Source organism: Carya illinoinensis, chromosome 15, assembly GCF_018687715.1.
Source record: "Carya illinoinensis cultivar Pawnee chromosome 15, C.illinoinensisPawnee_v1, whole genome shotgun sequence".
Lineage (NCBI taxonomy): Eukaryota > Viridiplantae > Streptophyta > Magnoliopsida > Fagales > Juglandaceae > Carya > Carya illinoinensis.
Window position 1 is genome coordinate 44,709,785 of NC_056766.1, and position 23,564 is coordinate 44,733,348.

The following is a 23,564-nucleotide window of genomic DNA, read 5'->3' on the forward strand; positions in this document are numbered from 1 at the left end:
ATAATTGTGTACTAATATGTACGTTAATCTAATATGATTGGTTAAAAAGTAGATTTTATTGAAAACAGTGCTAATTTAAATTTTAAATATAAATGAATCAGTATTCGTATGTAGATTAGTATGCGACTTTGCTTGTACGTAATAAAACTCTTTATAAAAAGAGTCGTGTAGCCCGACAAAATGTCTAAGAAGCTTTTTTAATTTAATTTTTATACATTTTTTATACTTATAAATATTAAAAAGACTCACAACATCATTAAAAAAACATTTCTTTTATTATTAAATAAAGAGAAAAAACCTATCAGGACTACTGTCAGAACTCATTATCGGTACGTTTAGCATTTTCCTTATAAAAAAACAGCACAAAAAACAAAGAGTTACAAGAAATAGCTCCATAAGAACAGCACTGCCAGTAATGTGGAGTAATAAACTAGGTCTTAGTACAATAAGCTAGCAATTACTACTAATCTATTAAGTGATCCGATGCATATGATGGATCCTTACCGTTATGAAAATCTAATAGACATTGTGGGATTTTGATTAAGAGTATATGCTTCCTATTACAATATTGGATGCTGTCCATTGTGCAATGGCATGCATGCATTGATTTTGAAAGCGATGTATTTTAACCATCTCCCATCTTTTAAAGTTTTGTAGTATTAATCTTATGTCTCTTATGATACTTTCTGCAAGTCGCTTTTGATTTTCTTCTGGGTCCTTTAAAGCTAATATGGTTCTCTGAGAATTTCCTAGCTTCTACTATGATATTTTTTAGGTGTTTGGATTGAGGTTCATATACTCCTATGAATGCTGCCATAGCTTCTCCTTGATTCGGATTGCAGCTCCTGAGCGCTCAGCTATTATGAAAACAATTTTGCAACTGTTTGATCTGCATATGGCAGCAGAGGTGCTGCCATTTGGTTTAACTGCTACATCAAATGCAATTGAAATGATTTCTGGAGGGGACCATCTGTTCTTGTTATGAAGTTTTTTCCATTCCCAAGCATTACAATGATCCCTGTATGAATGGCTAACTCTTGTATCAAATCGATCTATTGATAGATTTGCATAATGCATATTTATCATAATGTCTCTATATTTTGTGTGCGCCCTTTTTTTTTTTTTTTTCCTATATAAATTCAGCATGCAACGTCAGCCTCCCTCAGATGGTAACTTTTTGTATGTTGTGCCAATAATTGCTGTAAAAGTGTCCTTAGGTTTTGTTTGGATACACAAATCTCTCAAACCATCTCATCTCAATATCAAAATATCATTTAAATGCAAAAATTTTTCAATTTCAAGTTTTCAACTTTTTTATCTAATCATTACAACATTTTCAAATTTTTAAATAAAACACTTCGATCAATCCTCAACTGAAGAACTCTTGAACTTTTGCAACTGCTTCCACTGGAAGGCCCTCCTCCTCAAAGCTTGAGATATCACCCGCTGCTGCGTAAGCAGCAGCATCCATCTCAGAGAAGAGAATCTTCAGCCGAATGATAACCAAGGTATTACTTTCATGTTAAGAAAGACGCCAAAAAAAAGGCTATGCCTAAACAAATCTAGCATGTGAGATACCTCTGCTCTGAAGTCCTTCGGAAATTGATCCTTAGCATTCCACAATATGTCAATTTCATCCTGGTTTAGGATCAATATATTAGACCTAATAAAAGCAGTATATATTAAATATTACTCGGAACATCATCTCTTCACGTGCTATTTCATCATTCAAGCTAACACACTCCACCACAACATCACCTTGAATATGGCAATTGATGTCTATTTTAACTAGTTCGCATTCTCCCTGAAACACAATTCTAAGATAAACAGTCATATGTACAAAGATTAGAGCAAATTGGGGATTCACCTAACATGAAAAAATAAATCCAAACAAAGTTTGCATCCAGTGAGCTTCCACAGTAGATTAAAGCATAGAAAGAAAGGTATCAATAGCTGGATACAAATCAATTCAATTATATTTGTGTGTTATTTGGTGTTATTTGATCAAGTGTCTAGTCCAAGTAATCTTTAGGAGACTCAACAATACAATGAAGCTCCCAAAACACTGACCCCACCATATTATAACCCCTTGGGTTTATCCTAATTGGTCATGATATACCATCCAAATCCATTTTGGATTTCAAGTCAGGACCAGAAAGCCATGTTAAACTTTGACCACACCCTTATGGTTGCTGAAGTCCCAAATTAAAGAGATATGCCAACCTAGATTGACCAGTGTAACTGCTTTTGATAATGTAAATAGTTCCCTCTATAACATTAATAAAAGAAAAGATGAACTCCTGTTTTTTTAGAATATTTCCACGAAATTACTGATCACAGTGACATAAATGGTTGTGCCAGAGGCTTGATATTCTGTCCAGTTTTTAGGCTATTGAACCTGATTCTAAAATATTCTGTCCAAAACAGAATATTGTTTTTGGAGAAAGAGAGAGAGATAGAGAGAGAGAGATGCATTTTGTTTTTGGAGGTATAGTGGAAGATGACATTATGATCACCAAAACATTTATAACATGACCTGCTCAAGGCAAATTAAAGACATGACCTACATCCCATATTCATCAACTGAAGAGTTGACATAAGATAACCATAAGAATGTAATAATATAACTAGACTTGTCCCTTTAACTACTGAAATTTGAGTTCTAAGAAAAGAAAGAACTTTTGCGCTGAAAGTTTGACATATCTATGCAGAAACTTTAAGTCAAACCATTGTCGGTTCATATCAGTTGTAAGCGTTTAGCACACATCACAACTGAAAAAGCAGTGGTTCTACACAACACTACACCTAGAGGGGGGGTGAATAGGTGTAATCTAATTTTTATGGCCTTTTGAAAATTAATCAAACAAGCAGTTAATAAATAAATCAAATAACACAAATAATCAACACATGATTTTGTTCACGGAGTGGAAACTCATTTGAAGAACATCTTCAAAATCTAAAACCACTCCGGGTGTAAGACACCACCTCAAATCCACTATAGAAATTTTAGTTTGTTACAACCAATTTAGAGACACTCACAAAACCTTTGTAGTAGCTAAACTTGGCTTGCAACACCATGAGTGACCCACTCGATCTCTACACGCATGTAGTGTCGGAACTCTGACCTTCCTATAGCTTTCCACGAGAACCTCTCAATCTCTGCATCAACGGCAGCTCCGGACTCTTCCGGCCAACAAAAATGTCCACTTCAATGGACTCAAGTAAGAGTTGATTTTGTGTATGTTGTGGTGGAGACGTGTTTATCCAAGAGAGGATCAACCAAATGGGGGAGAGGTTGCTCTAAGAAGTTCTTGGAGGCCCTTAGGGTTTTTGCTCTGATTCTCCACACATAGAACAGAAGCTAACATGTTCTATTTATAGTTCCCATCAAATGAGGCGTTCAAAACCCTACATTGTAAGTGATCTGGAACATTGGCTCGAGCGAAGTGTCGAGCTAAGGTCGAGCGCCGAAATCTGCCTGAGTTCGCTCGAGCGCCATGTCGAGCGAGTATCGAGCGGTTGACTCTGCCTGAGTTCGCTCGAGCTCAGTGTCGAGCGAGGGTCGAGCGACACACTCTGCCTGGGTTCGCTCGAGCTCAGTGTCGAGCGAGGGTCGAGCGGTTGAATCTGCCTGAGTTCGCTCGAGCCGTATGTCGAGCGATGGTCGAGCGGTTGAATCTGCCAGAGTTCGCTCGAGCGCTCTGTCGAGCGAGGGTCGAGCGAAGTCGCTTCTTTTGACCAATAATGAGCACACTTCAAGCCCACTTCAAGCCTTCCGCAACAACACTTGTTACAACACTATTTTACACAGGTTTTCACAAGAATATGCCAACACGCTCATTTTTCCCTCAACAATCTCCCCCTTTGGCATTTCTGTGACAAAACCTCTAACCTATACATATGACCTAATCCTAGCACACCCAATTAGATCCATATTCTTGAACATGTTGAAAAATTTCTGCACACGCTTAGCAAACGGTTAAACATACCCATTCACATATGCACAAAAACGTATTTGCAATTCTCAAATCATACTTCTCAAATCAAATCATAATTAGAAAAGAAATACTTCATTAAGCAACAAATCAGGAGTTCAAGAAACATTTGTCAGACAATCAGCAGCTAACAAGAAATATAAATCAACAGAAATAACCAAAAGCTGCTGTTCCCCCAAAACAAAAAAATGTGTTAGTACAAGTAACACTCCCCCTGAGTTAATACTGTACTACTCCCCCTCAACAATATCTCCCCCTCAACAATCAATCTCCCCCTTTTTGTCACAAGAAGCCAAGGGTCTCAATCATCACCATCGGCATGCTCATCATCCTCATTGAGCTGCCTCTCGATGTCATTGAAGCGTTGAGTCACAAGTTGTTGCAGGTTGTCAACTTTCACCTCAAGGCTGTCGAACCGGGCGTCAAGGCGAGCTAGATACTCAAGTACCTGCTGAAGACTGGGCTCCGACGAACCGGGGGCTGAGGAAGATGGCTGAGAGCTGGATGGGGCCGAGGTAGACGGCTGAGAACTAGATGGTCGAGAGCTCGAAGGCTGAGAGGAGGGAGCAGGAGGGTGCTCAACACGGATAGGCTGTGGAGTTGTGTGAGCACGACTCAACTGGACCGTCCTATGACCAATAGGAGCCTTAAGTGCAATTCTAGGCTTCTGAGGATGGAAAGCAACAGATTGGGAGAGAGCTAGTCGGGTGATTAAACACGGTAAGGGCAAACCAGTCCGTGTTTTGGAGGACCGATACGCCTCAACAATAACCCGACACAAAAGACTTCCTAGATCAATGGAGACACCATTGATCAAGGCATACAGCAGACGGGCACGGTCAAGACCCACATCACTATTATGACCAGTAGGATCTAAGTTCGTAAGAACAATCCTACTAAGAATGAGGTGATCGGGGGTAAAACGAGTAGTTGAAATAGGGGTTGTCCCTTCCCAACTACTAGGTCGGCCATAAAGACAAGTAGCAATGACTTGTGGACTTGGAGGAGATGTCCGTGAGTAGGGAAACTCAGGATAGAGCTCACGAGGGGCATTTAGCAGAGTCGCTATCATGCCCGGAGTGACTCGGAAAACAACATTCCTGAGACTGACTTCAAATGAGTCATCAACAGATATGTCATGAACATTGGAGTAAAACTCCCTAACCAACTCCACAGAAGGAGTGGGATGACCAGTGGTCAATGCCTGCCACTGACGAGACTCAAAAATACGGGGAATTATAGTCTCGGTAAGCTCACCTAATGTCACTTCACGCTCGACTATGGGAGTACGATGCGAGAAGTTCTGAGAGTATAACTCTTGGGCTCGGGCACTATGGAATTGGGCTTGAGCAGGTGCAGGGGGGTTTTGGCGAGGACGAACACGTCGAGACATGGTTTCAGCTGTAGACAGAGTCAACGACGTTAGACAAGGCTAAGGCAATGCAAAGATGTGCTGAATGCATGCATGCTGACACAACAATGCCAACCAACAATGTAGGACTTGGTGCATGCCCGATGTCACTCTTCATTTTTCAAAACAATAATACATGCCAACCATTTGCAAGCCAATTCATGTGCATGACTCATGTGCATGACACATATGCAATGACAACCCACATGTAAGCCAATGCCAACCCATGTGCATGACTCTTATGCAATGACAATGCCAAGCCATTTACAAGCCAATTCCAACCCATTGGCAAGCAAAAGCCAAACCTCATGCATGACCCATGTGCAAACTAATGCCAATTCTAAACCAAAACACCTTCAAAACATAATGAAATCCTAGTTAAACGATGTCTCAAACCTAGGATAGACATGAAATAGGTATGGGAATAATGCTATGCCAATGCATGACGAAAAAGAGAAAACACAATTCATTTAGGCATTTTATCAAACACTTGGAGTGCATCCAAGTGTGAAACTCGGGCATAAGCCCATGGAATTTCCAAAAACTGCCTAAATACACTCAATCCCAACAATGGCTACACAAAAGCCTCAATAAACCAAAAGAAACGGAACAATTTCAACAAAAAAACTTTCAAAAACCCCAATCCGAACACCATTTTCAAACTACACGGAAATACCCAAAATAAAATCACCAAAACATGAAAATACACAAGAGAAAGGGATTTACCTTGGTTTGGAGATGATTTCGGAAGGAAAGAACTCGATTAACCGAGGAAATTTGAGAAAAGAAGGAGGAAAATCGCACGGAGGGGAGAAAACGCACGAAACAGAGCAGTCTGCTCGAGCGGCTCGAGCGGCGCTCGAGTTTTATAACAGTCGTTCGCTCGAGCGAACTTAAAACCCTCGAGCGGCTGTCGAGCGGGTTTCGCTCGAGCGGGGTCGAGCGAGGGTCGAGCGAGACCTCCAGAAAAATACATTTTGCCCAGTTTTGAAGCATACAACACTCACATGACTTGGACAAATACTGGGAATGTCAATTTTCACACCAAGAGTACATATCAAATGTAGAGAAGCATCATATTCCAATAAAATACGCAGTTTAAAACCAAGTATCACAAGTAATATAGACGTGCGTGTTTAAAGCGGTCCTTGCTCAATCAAGAAATTTCAACCGTAAGGCGTGAGTGGGGTTGGGCTGAACATGAAACCATAAGTGCTTGGGAAGCTCATTCAAGACACAGAAAGTCAAACCTAATGCTGCTAGGACCTGAATCTTTCTGTTTAAATACTTGTCTCAGTATGTTCAAGAAAACAGAAAACTTATTCTGTTTTTCACCCTCCTTTTTTTTTTTTTTTATATATATATAATAACTTCACTTTTTCTTTTCTGTTTGAGATACCATATTTTTGCACAAGCGAACCATGATGAGGTCATCTAGCCCGTGGTCAATTCTGTATGTAGGTAGAGCTTCCTACCACTTTTGATTGCCTCCCCAATAAACTCACAAGTGGTGAAATGTCAATTGACTGAGTTTGGAGTGAAGTGTGTGCTGCCAGTCACAGATTACACGAGATACTCATGTTCCAAACCTTTGTAAAACATAGATATATGATACAAATCTCAAAAGATACATGCACCAAGATTTTAGAATTAACAACCCCACTATTATATAGCGCAATCATGGAGTGCATGTAGGGGCAGCAATCAAAGACAATAAAACTAAACAGCTAACAAATGCAACCCAAACATCAACAACAATAAAAAAAAATGAAAGTGCATGAAAAACATGTAATGCATGTTATGCATGTTTCAGGCTTATGTCAAAGCACAAACCCCAATAGCCTTTCTAAGAAGTTCAAACCGAAGCTTATCCAAGGGTTTTGTAAAAAGGTCGGCTAGTTGATGTTCGGTGGGAACATACTCAAGGGTCACAACCTTCGTTTCCACAAGCTCCCGAATGAGATGGTGCCTAATGTCAATGTGCTTGGTCCTGGAGTGTTGGACAGGATTTTTTGAAATGTTAATAGCACTGGTATTGTCACAATAGACGCTCATCACTCCTTGGGCAATGCCATAGTCACATAGCATTTGCTTCATCCACAACAATTGCGTGCAACAACTCCCTGCAGCAATGTATTCAGCTTCAGCCGTAGACATGGAAATTGAGTTTTGTTTCTTACTCATCCAGGCTACCAAATTCGTCCCCACATAGAAACACCCACCAGAGGTGCTTTCCTATCATCTGCATTACCTGCCCAATCAGCATCTGAATAGCCTGCAAGTTCAGTGTTAGAGTCTCTAGAATACCAAATCCCATAGTTAATCGTCTCATTCACATAACAAAGTATGCGTTTGACAGCTATTAAATGTGATTCTTTTGGATTGGCTTGAAATCTAGCACACACCCCAACACTAAAAGCAATGTCAGGTCTACTTGCAGTGAGATACAGCAAACTCCCAATCATGCTCCTATACAATGATTGCTCAACATTCTTGCCTGACAGATCAGCGCTTAGCTTAACACTGGTGCTCATGGGAGTTCTAGCATGGCTCTTGCCATCTAATCCAAATTTTGTGATAAGATCTTTTGCATATTTTGATTGAGATATGAATAACCCATCATTCAACTGTTTTACTTGGAGTCCCAAGAAAAAGGTTAATTCACCTACCATGCTCATCTCAAATTCATTCTTCATCTCATCAGCAAACTCAAGAGCCAGAGTGTCAATAGAAGATCCAAAAACAATATCATCCACATAGATTTGAGCAATTGTTATGTCTTCTCCAGCTTTTCTGATGAATAATGTCCTATCAACACTTCCTCTCAAAAACTTGTGGTTCTCCAAATAGGAAGTTAGTCTTTCATACCAAGCTCTGGGAGCCTGTTTTAGGCCATAAAGAGCTTTCTTCAGCCTGTAGACATGACTAGGATATTTTGGATCCTTGAAACCCTTTGGTTGTTCAACATATACTTCTTCTTGGAGAACTCCATTCAGAAAAGCACTCTTGACGTCCATTTGATAGAGCTTGAAGCACATATGACAAGCGATGCTCAACAAAATTCGAATTGACTCAAGTCTGGCAACCGGAGCGAAAGTCTCATCGAAGTCTATACCCTCCATCTGGGCATACCCTTGAGCAACCAGTCTTGCTTTATTTCGCACAATGATTCCATTCTCATCAGACTTATTCTTGAAAATCCATTTTGTGCCTACCACATTGTGACTTTCTGGTCTTGGCACCAAATACCACACATCGTTCCTCACAAATTGATTTATTTCATCATGCATAGCATTTAACCAATTCTCGTCACTCAAAGCTTCTTCGACCCTTTTTGGCTCAATTTGTGAGATGTAACTTGAGTGAGCCAATTGATTTACCACTTTCCTTCTTAGTCTCATCCCTTCATCTATGTTTCCTATAATATTTTCTTGGGGATGATTCAACTTTACTCTTGAAGAAGGTTCCTTTTGGCTTCTTATCTTTTCATTTGATGCGAACTCCAAGTTTTCCCTTACTGCATCACTATCTTCTCTTTCAGCTCCACTTGGTAAGTGAGATGGCTCATCTTTATTCAATTTCTCTTCAGGAGCATCATTCACTACCACATTTATGGATTCTATTACAGTTCTGGTGTGCAGATTGTAGCATCTATACGCACGACTGTTTCTAGAGTATCCAAGAAAAATCCCTTCATCACTTTTGGGGTCAAACTTAGCTAAGTTTTCCCTGTCTCTCAAAATGTAGCATTGACTTCCAAACACCTTGAAGTACTTCACATTTGGTTTCTTTCCTTTCCACAGTTCATATGGTGTTCATATGGTGTTTTGGAAGTGTTTGCTCTCGGATAGACTCTATTCACAATATGACATGCCGTGTTCACAGCTTCTCCCCAGAAATAGGTAGGAACATTCTTGCTGTGTATCATGACTCGAGCCATTTCTTGAATCACCCGGTTCTTTCTTTCAACCACTCCATTTTGCTGTGGAGTGATAGGGGCAGAAAATTCTTGACTGATGCCCTCTTCATCACAGAAACTCTCAAGATTTGAATTGTCAAATTCTCTTCCATGATCGCTCCTAATTCTAACTATTACCTTTCCTTGCTCATTTTGAAGCTTCTTGCACAAGATTTTAATCACATTAGGAGCTTCAGCTTTCTCTCTCAGAAATTCCACCCATGAATATCTGGTGAAGTCATCCACCATTACTAGTATGTATCTCTTTCCCCCCAGGCTTTCAGTTCTAGAGGGTCCCATAAGATCTATGTGCAATAACTCCAAAGGTTGTTCAGTTAGGATAGCCGTAGTTTTCTTGTGAACTGTTCTGACTTTTTTTCCCAATTGACATGACCCACACACAGGAGTCTCCACTTTACCCAGCTCAGGCAATCCTATCACCATATCTTTCTTGGCAATCTTGGACAGATTTTTATGATTCACGTGTCCAAGTCTTTGGTGCCACAAGTCTGTTGCCTCACTCTTAGCACTGTTGCAACTATGTTGAAAATTAGGAGTGATGCCATAACAATTGTCAGATGTCCTCGTTCCCTGCATCATGCAGTTTCCATTATTATCTGAAACAATGCATTTTTCTTTTGAAAAGCGAACCTCAGCACCATTGTCACACATTTGACTTATGCTGAGAAGATTTGCTTTTAATCCATCAACAAACAGTACTTCCCTCAAGACGGGTAGTCCAGGTATATCAATTTCACATTTTCCAACTATATCAGCTTTTCCACCATCTCCAAAAGTTACTGTTCCACACTTGTATTCCTCAACAGTTTTAAACAAACTCCTATCACCTGACATGTGACGCGAGCATCCACTATCAAGGTACCACACATATGTGTCTCTAGTCTTTAGAGCAATGTGTGCCACATGACATGTGTTTCTTTCTCCAGTTCTGACCCATATCTTTCTAACTTTTGGAGAGCCACCCTTTTTGGTAGTTGACAGTTGGTCTAACTTGACATTCAGCATCTCATTTTGCCTAGTTAAGGCCATCACTTGACTCCAAAGATTCAGATGCCCTCTTCTTGGTTGTCTATCTCCATTTTTCATGTGATTCTTCCTAAGCTCATAGCAATTTGGTCGGATGTGGCCAGCCCTACCACAATTATGACACACACAGTTTTCTTTGCTATCTCTTTGTCTCCTGAATGAAGAGGTATACTTAGGAGCAGTTATGAGACGTTTACCCATGTTTGGAGGGTGCACACTTTTGCTTTGAGAAGGTGTATGTTCATACGTGATGTATCTTTTCAGCTTAAAACACTCCGTTACAACATGACCTGTTTTACCACAGTGGTGACAAATAGGTCTTGTATTTCTAGTTCTTGGTTTCACATGAGACAAAACACCCATTTGGACATGAGATTTGCCCTTGTCAGATGGGTTAGTCTTTCCATTGACAGCTGATTCACGAACAAACACATTCTTCTTCTCATTTTTGTGGGAGACCTTTGAGGTGGTTGCAGTCTCAGATTTTACTGCGCCATATCCCAGACCACTCTTGTCACTATGGGGCTTTCCAAAGCTTAGAATTTCATCCAACTTTTGTTTCCCGCTGGAGAAGGATTTCAGCTTTTCCTTCAACAAGCTTATTTCACTTTCATGAGCTTTTAACTCATCTTCCAAGCAAACCTTCTTCATTTTAAAGTGATCAGCTAGAACAATGGCATCAGTTAATTTGCCTTGAAGCTCTTCATTTTCTCTTTTAATGAAGTCTATCTCTTCAATGTGCACTTTGTTGAGTTTCCTCAATTTAACACATTCCTTGTATAACTTCTCATAAACTTCTTGCAGCTCATCTTCATATTCAGATTCATTTCCAGACTTGCTCTCATCATCCGACACATTTTCACTGTGTTGACTTTTGCTATCTACCGAGACAGTGAATGCCATGTAATTCAAATTTCTTTTTGGGGAAGAGTTCCCTGATGAATCACTTGACTCCGATTCACTCTCACTTAGGGATGCAATTTTTGCTCTTTCTTTTGCCTTTTTGTAGTTTGGACATTCCAAGCGAATGTGTCCAAAACCACGGCATTCATGACACTGCACACTTGACTGACCCTTGTCTCTATTTGTTCTAGTGTGCTTTTCAAAGTTTCTATCCTTGTTCCCTGAACTTGAGCCTCTGTTGTATCTTTCAAACTTTTTCTTCTCTAGGCTCTGATTCTTTTTATTTCTAGCCACAAACATTTTCCTGAATTTCTTAGCATAGAATGCTATTTCTTTGTCACTCATAGCCAAATCATCGAATGACTCATCTGACTCCTCTCTAACAGTATTGAGGGCTATGGACTTGTGCTTTCTGTCCACTGGAAGAGTATGTTCATATGTTTGGAGGGAGCCCACCAATTCTTCAATTCTCATAGTATCCACATCTTTGCTTTCCTCAATAGCCGTAACCTTAGGACGAAATCTCTCAGGAAGAGATCTGAGAACTTTTCTCACAACTCTATTCTCAGGAATTCTGTCCCCTAGATTAAAGCGAGAGTTGACGATATCATTTAGTTTTGCATAGAAAGCATCAAATGTCTCATCATCCTTCATTCTCAACTCCTCAAAACTGGTGGTCAGCATTTGAAGTTTAGAATTCTTTACAGCCTTGGTACCTTCATGGGTAACCTCAAGAATGTCCCATGCCTCTTTGCAATTTTCACACATGGAGATTCTCTTGAACTCCTCCTGGGACACGGCCATGAACATTGCATTCAAGCCTTTGCTATTCCAACTACACTCATTGACTTCATCCCTAGAGTAATTTTCCACACTCTTAGGGGTTTGGACTCCTTCAATGACTACAACCGGTTCCTTCCATCCATTTGTTATGGAAGCCCACACTCGTTCATCCACAGACTTAAGGAAAGCTCTCATTCGAACATTCCAATACGCATAGTTGCTTCCATCAAAAAATGGTGGAGATGTGAGTGATTGAGACCTATCCATTTAAACCACTACAGCAGGATCACACTCAGGAACTAAATCCTAGCGGAGTGAACCCGCTCTGATACCAATTGAAAAAGCAGTGGTTCTACACAACACTACACCTAGAGGGGGGGTGAATAGGTGTAATCTAATTTTTATGGCCTTTTGAAAATTAATCAAACAAGCAGTTAATAAATAAATCAAATAACACAAATAATCAACACATGATTTTGTTCACGGAGTGGAAACTCATTTGAAGAACATCTTCAAAATCTAAAACCACTCCGGGTGTAAGACACCACCTCAAATCCACTATAGAAACTTTAGTTTGTTACAACCAATTTAGAGACACTCACAAAACCTTTGTAGTAGCTAAACTTGGCTTGCAACACCACGAGTGACCCACTCGATCTCTACACACATGTAGTGTCGGAACTCCGACCTTCCTATAGCTTCCCATGAGAACCTCTCGATCTCTGCATCAACGGCAGCTCCGGACTCTTCCGGCCAACAAAAATGTCCACTTCAATGGACTCAAGTAAGAGTTGATTTTGTGTATGTTGTGGTGGAGACGTGTTTATCCAAGAGAGGATCAACCAAATGGGGGAGAGGTTGCTCTAAGAAGTTCTTGGAGGCCCTTAGGGTTTTTGCTCTGATTCTCCACACATAGAACAGAAGCTAACATGTTCTATTTATAGTTCCCATCAAATGAGGCGTTCAAAACCCTACATTGTAAGTGTCGAGCGAAGGTCGAGCGCCGAAATCTGCCTGAGTTCGCTCGAGCGCCATGTCGAGTGAGTATCGAGCGGTTGATTCTGCCTGAGTTCGCTCGAGCTCAGTGTCGAGCGAGGGTCGAGCGACACACTCTGCCTGGGTTCGCTCGAGCTCAGTGTCGAGCGAGGGTCAAGCGGTTGAATCTGCCTGAGTTCGCTCGAGCCGTATGTCGAGCGATGGTCGAGCGGTTGAATCTGCCAGAGTTCGCTCGAGCGCTCTGTCGAGCGAGGGTCGAGCGAAGTCGCTTCTTTTGACCAATAATGAGCACACTTCAAGCCCACTTCAAGCCTTCCGCAACAACACTTGTTACAACACTATTTTACACAGGTTTTCACAAGAATATGCCAACACGCTCATTTTTCCCTCAACAACAACTATTATTGTTCTCATCATATTTCAAATGTTAAGTTTGAGCCCAACTGTCCTGGAACTCTTTTATTGAAAAGAATCTGTAGTTCAAGCAACCAATTGGCATCAATGATCTCTTGACAAAATGGCCCCTCCTTCCCTAACAAGGTCAGAGGGTAAGGTCACATAGGTTTATTCACCTGCTGGAAAAAAATAAAGAGAGATTCTAAAATCAAGTGACACGTCATAAAACCTGTTACTCTTGGTATCAGTTTGTACTTAATGCAAAGAAATTTTCAAATACAAGTACGAGAAGTTAGAAAAAGAAAACCTAGAAATAAGAAACGAAGTCTGACCTAGAAATAAGAAACGAAGTCTGCCCTATATATAGTGGAATGCAGAACATGTTCTTTTATCTGAGCTCCTATAGTTTCGATAAAGATTTGTACATTTGAGCTCTGGACTACTTGAAGCTGAGGCGAAATTAAACCTTTGTTCCAATTACCAGGAGAAGTACATGTTTGAAGTGCCACCAAACTTACCACTAAGTCATGCAATGATACTTTCACCTTTGAAAGCATGATTTCACAGTTATATGCCTGCCGGTGGTCAATCTGCAGAAGGGAGGATAACATTACATAAACTCTAGATATTGATCTACTATTCATAAAAACTGTAATTTGGCCAAACAAGATAAATGAGATAAGAAAGTGACACTAATAAGAACAACAATACATTACATCTCTGTACTGCAAAGCCTCCCCCATCACAGAGACAACTGCTAGCACCAAGTCACTGACCAAACCTCCCAACCAAATTGGCTTAACACAGTCCTTTTCGATGGATTCTTCATACCCTTGGGGTGGTGAATCAGAAAGGAAGTTTGCGCTTGTAGGGTGGGAGGAAGCTAATAAGAACACCGAAAAAAAAAAAAAAAAAAAAAAACCAAAAGACCATAAAATAGAAGCCTACAAATAAGTACAAGTGTCTTTCCTCTATATGTGATTTTAAGTTTTATTATGTGGAGCCCACAGGATACATATAATGGAAATAAGACTACCTCATAGTAGTTAAGGGGGTTCCAAAAATGAAAAATGCAAACAGTTATGTCAGTTTTGACTTTAGTTATTTGTTTTGGTAAAAAGCCCATTTGAAGAGTCATGCTTTTCTGCATCAAGCACAAGTTTAAGGGGTGCTCTTGCAATGAAGTTCAGTTTAAGGTTTCAAATAGCTTCAAAGAATTATTTTTAATGTTGGGTTCTAAAAGGTTACTGGTGCTTTTAAGCTGAGTTTTCTAATAGTACTAGGGTTTTCTAATAATTTCTACGAATCATTGAATTCTTGGGTTTTGTTTTCTAAGGTATGTTATCAAATAGTCTAGGAGTCTATATACTATGTTTTATTTATAATAAATATGATTCAAAAACTTTATAAGGTTTTTGATTAATAAAAATAATAGGATGTTTTGTTCATTGGAAGGCATGAACATTTGCCATTATCCTCTTTAAAATTTGATGCAATCACAACCATGCGTTCTTACATTTTCCATCACATAATCCTGATTGGGATCTCATTTATCATTTTCCCCCTTATTCCATCTTCTCAACAATCTAAAGTCCTAAAGTTCTGCTCACTATCTCAAAATCTTACAACCTTTTCTTCATCCAACCTTGGCTAAAATCCACTGACAAGGTCTAATACTTTCTGTCATCTATAAGAACCTTAATAATCTCCCCTTTCCTTAGCCCTTAGGAAATGCAATCCTAAACAAGTTGTTCTATCCTACATCAGACGGAGTACCATAAGACAAAGAATCTGAAAAAAAAAAAATCACTGTAAAATTTTAACCAGAAAAGCAGATGTGTACTGAGCCTCGCATAGACTTCCTAACATGATCTGAAGTTGGAATTGATGCTGAGAAAAGATTCTCAAGTTCTGAAATGTCAATGTCTGGAGCCCTACATCGAGATATAACAAGCGAAATAGCCTATTGAAGCTGCACCCAATTTTTGTGCCTCCACCCAAAGAGTTCCTGATGCTGCTCTTGTTAATTTCAACCAATGCAATGGCTTCATTTTTCTGTTATGATAATTCTTGGCACTTATAGTACGTGAAAGAATTTGCCCCTTTCCCTGCTGAGAGAATTAAACGGTGATCCAGAAGATGGAGATACAGAGATACTATTTCCATTGCCATCTAGAGCAAGGGATCCTGGATGACCATCACCAGTCCTAGATGTACCTTTAAGAAAAGGAGCTGGTGGAGGGGGCGGGGATGGGACAGGTGGAGAATTTTGTGATGCAGGGAGTGAGTTCTTGTATGAAAAAATGGGGGCAGGAGGTGGTGGTGGCACTAAAGATGGAACTCTAGGACCTGCAACCTGCTGAGAATGAGGAGGGGGTGGTGGTGGAGGATGTCCTGCTCTAACAGCGATATGTTCCTTCAAAAGAGGTGTTGGAGGAGGTGGCGGTATTGGAGGTGGTGGAGGATTCGGAGGAGGCAGCCTAATTGATGAAGTAACTGCAGGAGCTGAAGGAGGATTAAGTAATAAACTAGTGGCAGGAATTGTAGGACCAGCAGTTTGCATGGTATGAGGGGGTGGAGGCGGAAGCAGAGGCAGCATAGCTCTAACAGCTAGATTCTCCTTCAAAGGAGGTGCTCGAGGAGGCAGCAGTGTTGGAGGTGGTGGAGGAGTTGGAGAATGAAAAAGTTTCGTAGAAACATCAGTTGAGGAAGGCTGTGGTGGTGGAGGAGGAGGTGGAGGTGGAGGTGTAGGGGTGAAACCAAAACAATTTTGGCATCTAGAGATTGAGATGTGTGTGAAACAGACAAGGTTAGATCTGTAATGACTGGAGATATAGCTGGCAGATGTGTGGTTTCTGCACTTTCAGATAAGGTGTGATAATGTAGCTGACGTTCTATGCCAGAAGTTTGGGCTACAGATGCATCTTCCACAGATTTACAGAAGACTATTTGCTGACTGAGAAGATTGAGGTATCCCTTGGCAGCTGATGTCAAGATTGTCTGGATAGTTGAGGCGGAATCTGAACTTCAGGAGTCTCAGCTACCTTTCTACTCAGATAAGTACCGGGAGATTGCTTAGGGGAGGACATGGACATGGACTGAATCTCTGGGGACAGAGACAAGGAGTTCTTAGCCTTACTTTCCAAGACCGTAGGCTTCTTTTTCTCCCAAAGCTTTCTAGGACTTGTCTACTGCAATAGACCACTAGTTTCCACACTCTCATGAGAACCACTTTCCAACAGTTCGTGGACAATATTTGATGCACTCATGTGTTGGAGCACATTTAGTGATGCATCGGCCTTGGGATCTAAACAGTCCGCATAACTGAAGAACTCTTTAACTTTTGCAAATGCTTCCACTGGATTGGAAACTTTTTCCACAACTTAATTAGGCAAAATAATCCTAGTTAGTAGTGGCTATATATTATAACTTTGTTCTATTCGTTGAACTAGAAAAAATTTGTATTCTTCTTCTGCAACCATTATGCACTGAGATACTGATTTAGTCCTCTAAACACAAAATTGGGTTGCCATTTGAGCTTTCTAGTATATAATTTAGATAACCACTAAAAAATACTGCCTCGACTTAGATTTTTGCTCCTTTCTACTCTGTTTGGTTCCTCGGAGTGTAGAGGCAAAGGAAGGGAATGAACTATAAATTTTTGGGATTTTTTTATTTCTTTATTTTTATAATTTCAAACAAAAGATTTAGGATTTTCTGAATGTAATTCACTGATTCCTATGCTCAGTAAAACACTTGGAATTCAAAAAACACACGCAGATGGTGAAACATCCTACTCTTCCTATTCACAATTTTCCATTTATCCCTTGCAACTTGGAAACATTTTCATCATTTCCCTCAACTTTTTTTTAACAAAGAAATAAAACAGATGAGGAACGTACCGTAGACTCGCTCAGAGATTTCAAGAAGCCCAACGGGCGGCTTCCGAAAAAAGGACTTGCGCAGCAACGCCATCTCAGTCGTCCAACGTCACCTCCAATTGCAGCTCTATATATATATATATATATTTTTTTTTTTCTGAAAAGAAATCATCTGATTTAATATTAATCACGAAGGATGAATACATGGAGGTAAACCCTCCAGAATAATGCCCTCCTTAGAGAGTTTCAGGGCATCCTTAGCTAGATTACGTGCCACCTGATTACAATTCCTAGGAATAAAATTAATGGACCAACTATTCAACTCTGTGAGTAAATTCTTGATGTCACTGGTTATCATGCCTGTAGTATTCCATGTCTCTTTACTGTCTTGTATAGCCTTCACCACCAACTGTGCATCTCCTTCCAGAATGACATGGTCAAGACCAAGCTGCTTACACAGGATAACTGCTTTGAGGGCTGCCAATGACTCTGCCAGCTGAACGTCGGGGAAAGAGTCCCGTTGGGATCTTAGGCTTGCAATGACTTTCCCTTGTGAATCTTTGATCACCACGCCTATTCCGATCCTGCACTTGATCTTATCAACTATGTCTTGGGTTATCTATCATTTACTCAATTGCTGTTGAGGACTTTTTCCAGGATCCGCTTCATCCATTTTCTCTTTTTATTTGCTCTCCTTTCATTCTTATATACCACTTTGGCTCCGCAACTTTTATAGATCAGCACCCACTAAGGATCAGTATCGTTGGGATACAATTCAACTCTCAAATTGTCCAAAACCTTCCGCTCAAAAGATCCTAAATCGGCCTCCAATTCTATGTATTCTTATCATTATTAACCAAATCTACGCCTTAAAAACAACTGCATACATCATCTGGGTCTTTACTGGTTATCTCAGCATAAAAAATAATATTTGTTGCCCTATGAACTTTTTTGAAAAACACAACGGCATATAACACAATTCCACTAATCTCCTCTTAACTATTTTACTTTCTAATAACTCTTCTTGATATTGCCCCTGTTAAACCAACGATGATTCCTCAACGGTTTCAAGTCATGAAAACTGAAAAAAATGGAGTCAACTTGAAAGATGCATACCTTTCTTCCACAATAAAGGACTTGGCACTTGAGAATTCCAGATGTTTACATGCATTTTGGTGCAGCCAGTCAAGTCAATTCTCTAGAGCGATTTGATGTGGCTTCCATTGAATTGTAATAATCTTGATACTAATTCTGGAATTCTTTGTAATGACAATGGATAACAATTTCACTCTCCGAGAGATCTAAGAAATCCGAAGCGGCAGAGGAATTAAACATCATAAAGACATTTGATATTGGGAAGAAATTTAGTTGACTGGAAATAATTCTCAAGATTCAACACTTGTAATACACTGCTCCCATCCTTCATCTCCTTTCCAAGATTTGTATAACCATCAATCTTTTTGCAGCCCGTTAGATTTGAAAAACCGAGTGCAACAAAGTTCCCAAAGGATATTGATGCTTCTTCCCTCGCCCAACTCCTTGATGAAGCTACAACGCATTCTAAAGGCAATGAGTTTCTTTCTATGGAAATTGAGTGGCAAAGATTGTAAAGGATAATTTGACCAATCAAGTAATCTTAATTTGTTGGAGAGGTAATTAGGTACACTTAGAAAATCATGCATTACGGTTTATAAACACTATTGAGTTTTTCATCCATCTAAAAGGCTTTCGAACTCAATCTTATCACGTCCTCGCCTTCGGGCAAATCTATTACTATGCACTTCTATTTTGTTTGTTCCCTAGCAAGAGAAACACATAGAGTGTTAGCAACATTAGTGTAAAGTCCAGCTTACTAAAATCAATAATTAAAACTAGAGTTTTTTCAATGTTATAATTACCGTGCTTTCTTCCAACACATGACGAACGTTTTTGTGAAACCACAATTTACTACGTTTGTCGGTGATTTTAGACGAATAATTTCTCGGTCCACATCTTGTATCAAGTCATGCATCGATAATCTATTAGGCTTATCAATAGTAATAAGAAACTTGTCTACAAGCCTCTTGAAACCATCATCCGGAAAGAAACCACAACCGTCAAGTATTTTAGTGACATAAGCCAAGCATTCTCCTTGAAGAAACATGCAATATCAAGAAACGTATTCTTATCATTCTCATCCGATCCATCATAACTTGCTTGAAGTACTTTTCGAATATTTCCGTTTGGAATTTTTTTAAATTTATCTAATGCACTCTTCTATTGATGTATACTCTTATCTTTTAGATCTGAGCCTAGCAACGTTAAAGCTAATGGAAGGCCCTCAACATATTGTATTACATGTTTAGAGAGTTCCACATTATCGTCCAATGGTTTGCCTTTATCAAAAGCATGCCAACTAAAAAGCTGAAGGGATTCATTGTCACTCAATATCACCGCCTTGCATTTTGAATCAACTTTAGAATCACTTAATAAATGTTGATTGCTTGTTTTTGTGATGATTTTACTTCCTAAACAAGACCAATCACAATCTCCAGCTAATTTTTCTATTTGAACCATCTCATCCACTTCATCAAGAACTAGGAGAACCCTTTTAGAACAAAGTCCTTAATCACATGAATTCTTCTGTCAGTATCACGAATATCCAAATTGGTTCCTAAAATCTCATAAAGAAATGTATTTTGTAGCAGGATCAAACCTCTTGATTTTGAAGTCTAACATGTTTCAAGAAATAACTTCCTTCAAATTGATGAGAAATTTTGTTATAGATATCTTTTGAAATAATTTCAAATATCCTCACCATGTATATAACATCATTCATTCTAATAATTAAGTGTCGATAAATGTCTTGTACGCACGATTCTATTTCAATGGTGTACTTGGCATCATTTAGAGATATATGGTTTACTATTCTTGAGTCCAACCGGTGCCAAAAAAAAAAAAACTATTCTTGAGTCCACCCATTGAACTCGATGTCTTGGATAAATTCTAACTCTTTCCTATCAATACAAAAGAGAGAAATTTGAAAGACTTCTCAAAGTATAATTATATATGAATTATATGATTTAGTTAAAAATAAAAAATAAAAAACAGAGAGAGAAGATTTAGATTTGTATTTTTTTCATGTCAATTTCTCTGTTTGTTTTTCCAATGTACATACATTATATGAAATTAATGCGGTAATTAATGCCCTAACAAATCCAAAAAAGATTCCAAATATATTTATGGCTTGCATAAAACTCAATGTCGGAAAGAATGATAAATACCAAACCGTTTTGAATGGCACCATATCTTCACCAATTTGCACCCTCTCATATCCTGTATTTATCCAGATTTTATCCATAAACTTATCTTTTAACATCAAATATAAACATATATATAGGCACAGCTCACAGGAAGTACCTATAAAGCATCAAAGGATCATAGGATTCTCTTCTAAAGCATCAAAGGATTCTCCAAAATCTCATTTTTGATGCCGTACTTCCGATGGTCTATATCGTAAAAAATTAGTAGAACAATTTGTTTCATCGCTTCTTTACAATCAAGAATCTTTAATAGCTCATTCAAGCACCATCTTAATTCTGAATAATTTTTAAAAAGTACAACGATGGAAATCCTTAATCCTTCAATAGCTTTGAAAAGTGTTGGTGAAATTTCCTCTCTCTTCCAAGATCAGTTTCAATGTAAGTGCCAATTCCCCTTTTATCCATACCACGGTATTGATGAGAAACAAACTTTTGGCGAACATCTTCACCTCTAAAAGAAGAAGAAGAGTAAAAGGAAGAGATAGAAGCTCCTTGAAAGGTGTCACCCTCTCTGTAAGAGTAAATACCATTCATCAGAGAGGTTCAATTACAGAGAAGTTGGAGCAAGAAAGAAGAACAATAACCATTCTTAAGCCATGTATCATACACGTGTACATATATAAATTGATTTTTTTAAAACAATAAAGTGAACTTAATTTCAGCATATCGCCTGTGCTGTTTAATGGTTCATCCAGTCCTGACTAAGAACACAAGTTATGGTTTCGTTTGCGCTCCAAATCCTAACTTCAAATTCAGCTCCTTCAGCCAACTGATCAAAAGTAGAATTCACCTGCAAAGCTTTGACAAAAGATATATATTTTTAAACTATTAACATATATACTTCACGCATCATCATTAATTAATTTGGAGTGAATGGAAAAATTGTATCCAATGAAAACATAAGTGGAAATTAGGTCTATACGTGCATTTACTTATAATTTTGTCATCATGAGTTGTGCATTTGGTTGATAGGATTATTAATAGTACTACTAATTAATTAATTAAGGTTTCAGTATAGAGAGACTGAGACTCATCATTTAATTCATCATGTCTGTTTAGAGGAAAGAATAATATAATTTTGTGTGGTGCCAAGAAATACAAGAAAGGCAATTAATTAATCCAAATTAATACCCCAATATCAAAAAATGCCACGATCACCTAACATATTAATTATATATACACATATATATATAACACAGTTTATCATTTTTTTTACAACATTTATGAATGGAATATTGACGGATTCTCTGAACAAGAAATCTTTAATATCATGAATAAGATGTCTTTAGTTGCAAATGCTTATGTCCACAATAATCTCAGTCAAACTGAGACAGTTGAATTATTAACTACTGGATTTTCTGGTATACTTCGATTATATATATATATATATATAAGAACCAATAAACCAACTAATTAAAGCGTATTAATTAAGTTCCATATAATTTTTCCAGTTATGGGAAAAACTGTAGCAGAGTTCTAATCAGAAGAAATAGAAGAAATATTTGTAATATTTGCAGGTATTTGGTCCAGAAGAAATAAAGCAGTTTTTGAAGATAAATTTGATGTTCCATGCATGGTTCTTCACAAGGCTTTAGTAAAGCTGAAAGTCTTTCAAGAAGCTGAGGAGGAGAAAAGAGAGCAACAGATTCAACCTGGCATGAGAAGAAGAGAAACTAATTGGTTACCACCCACTGAGAGCTTCACAAGAATTAACTTTGATGCAGCATTGAATAAGGAAGAGCAAAAAAAGGGTATAGGAGTGGTAGCAAGAAATCATGAAGAGGAGATCATTTTCTCTTTGTGTGTAGATAAGAACTTTCTTGGAAGTGTTGAGTTAGCTAAAGCAAGTGCTACGTGGAAGGCAATGGAAACATGTAGAGATCAGTAGTTTCAGAGAGAGTAACTTTTGAAGGGGATGCACAAAAAATTATCAATGAAGTAAAAAAGGAGGCTGCAAGTGGATGGATGGGGCAACACCGAGCACACAATTACCATGTCACAACAACACCGACCACACAAACAAGTCAAGGGTTCGATCATTTGCGAAACCCTTTTGCACCGGCAGTGCAAAATACTTGTACTCACCATTAATATCATGAAACCAATCCAATAAAAAAAAAAAAGCGATACTGGGGAATTTTATCAATGCAAAGACACTGACCTAGTGCCTAGTAAGCCAGCTTCTCTGAATTGGCTTGGCCTTCTTAGGATGCAGATCGAGAGGCAAGTACTTCTTCTTCTTTTAAACTTCCCTCAGAGCCTCCTTCTGCTACTGCGAAATCAGCATCAACATCTGCAAAATCAACAACCACATTTGAATTGCTCAAGTTTTGAGAGCACATCTTGTGTTGTGGATACCCATTGAATTCCAAGTTGCGGTCTTCATCATCTCGGCGTCTCTTACAAAGTTAGATACCATTCGATGAATCTACTGAGCACTCCCCAACAGTTAAACTCTCATTCTCTCCATGCTTATAGATTATGTGAACTCCATAACTTTTAAACATCACTGCAGCTTCTTCATTGCTATCAAATATAAACCTCAGATTGTCTCCTGTTGGGTATCGTAGCCATTGCTCGATACATTCTGGAAATGAGTAATTTAGAAATACATGATTCCAGTCTCCTAATAATTCAAGATTTGCTTCTACAAGCATGTTACCGTTAATTTATAGAAACACAAATACCGGAGGGGGAGTCATCCGTGTTGGATCCAAGAACAGCACAGAAAACAATTCCTATGATTTCATCCAAATAAAAGGGTCCACTAACATCCAATTCGCCCGAATCTCTTTTTGAAGGCTCCTTAGTATGGCTAAACCAATCTAGAATCTTATTCCCTGGAAATATAATACCACATGAATGGTCTTGAATATGTTCCTGTACGGAAAA

General features: G+C 38.8%; 3 protein-coding genes across 17 annotated transcripts in view; all 3 read right to left on the reverse strand.

Annotated features, from left to right (window-relative positions):
- LOC122295451 (disease resistance protein RUN1-like) overlaps positions 1-23,564 on the reverse strand; it is an 80,617-nt gene that overhangs the window by 52,492 nt on the left and 4,561 nt on the right. For 10 of the 15 annotated variants that reach the window (XM_043104487.1, XM_043104489.1, XM_043104486.1 and 7 more), the window contains 2 exons: positions 22,834-23,552; positions 21,191-21,462 (listed from right to left, as the gene is read on the reverse strand). The exons of 1 other annotated variant lie outside the window; for it this stretch is intronic. The gene's annotated coding sequence lies outside the window, so the exon portion shown is untranslated. 4 more of the 15 variants (XM_043104478.1, XM_043104477.1, XM_043104475.1 and 1 more) reach the window with 4 other exon arrangements.
- Positions 1,287-15,141, reverse strand: LOC122295456 (formin-like protein 6). Its single transcript, XM_043104493.1, has 4 exons — positions 14,206-15,141; positions 14,008-14,079; positions 1,579-1,638; positions 1,287-1,486 (listed from the first exon to the last, which is right to left on the reverse strand). Exons 1-4 carry the CDS (start codon positions 14,230-14,232, stop codon positions 1,370-1,372), a joined length of 276 nt encoding a protein of 91 aa, XP_042960427.1. The 5' UTR covers positions 14,233-15,141; the 3' UTR covers positions 1,287-1,369.
- On the reverse strand, positions 15,567-17,464 carry LOC122297004 (formin-like protein 3). The gene is made up of 3 exons (XM_043106793.1): positions 17,392-17,464; positions 16,682-16,847; positions 15,567-16,266 (listed from the first exon to the last, which is right to left on the reverse strand). The coding sequence occupies exons 1-3, from the start codon at positions 17,462-17,464 to the stop codon at positions 15,567-15,569; spliced, it is 939 nt and encodes a 312-aa protein (XP_042962727.1).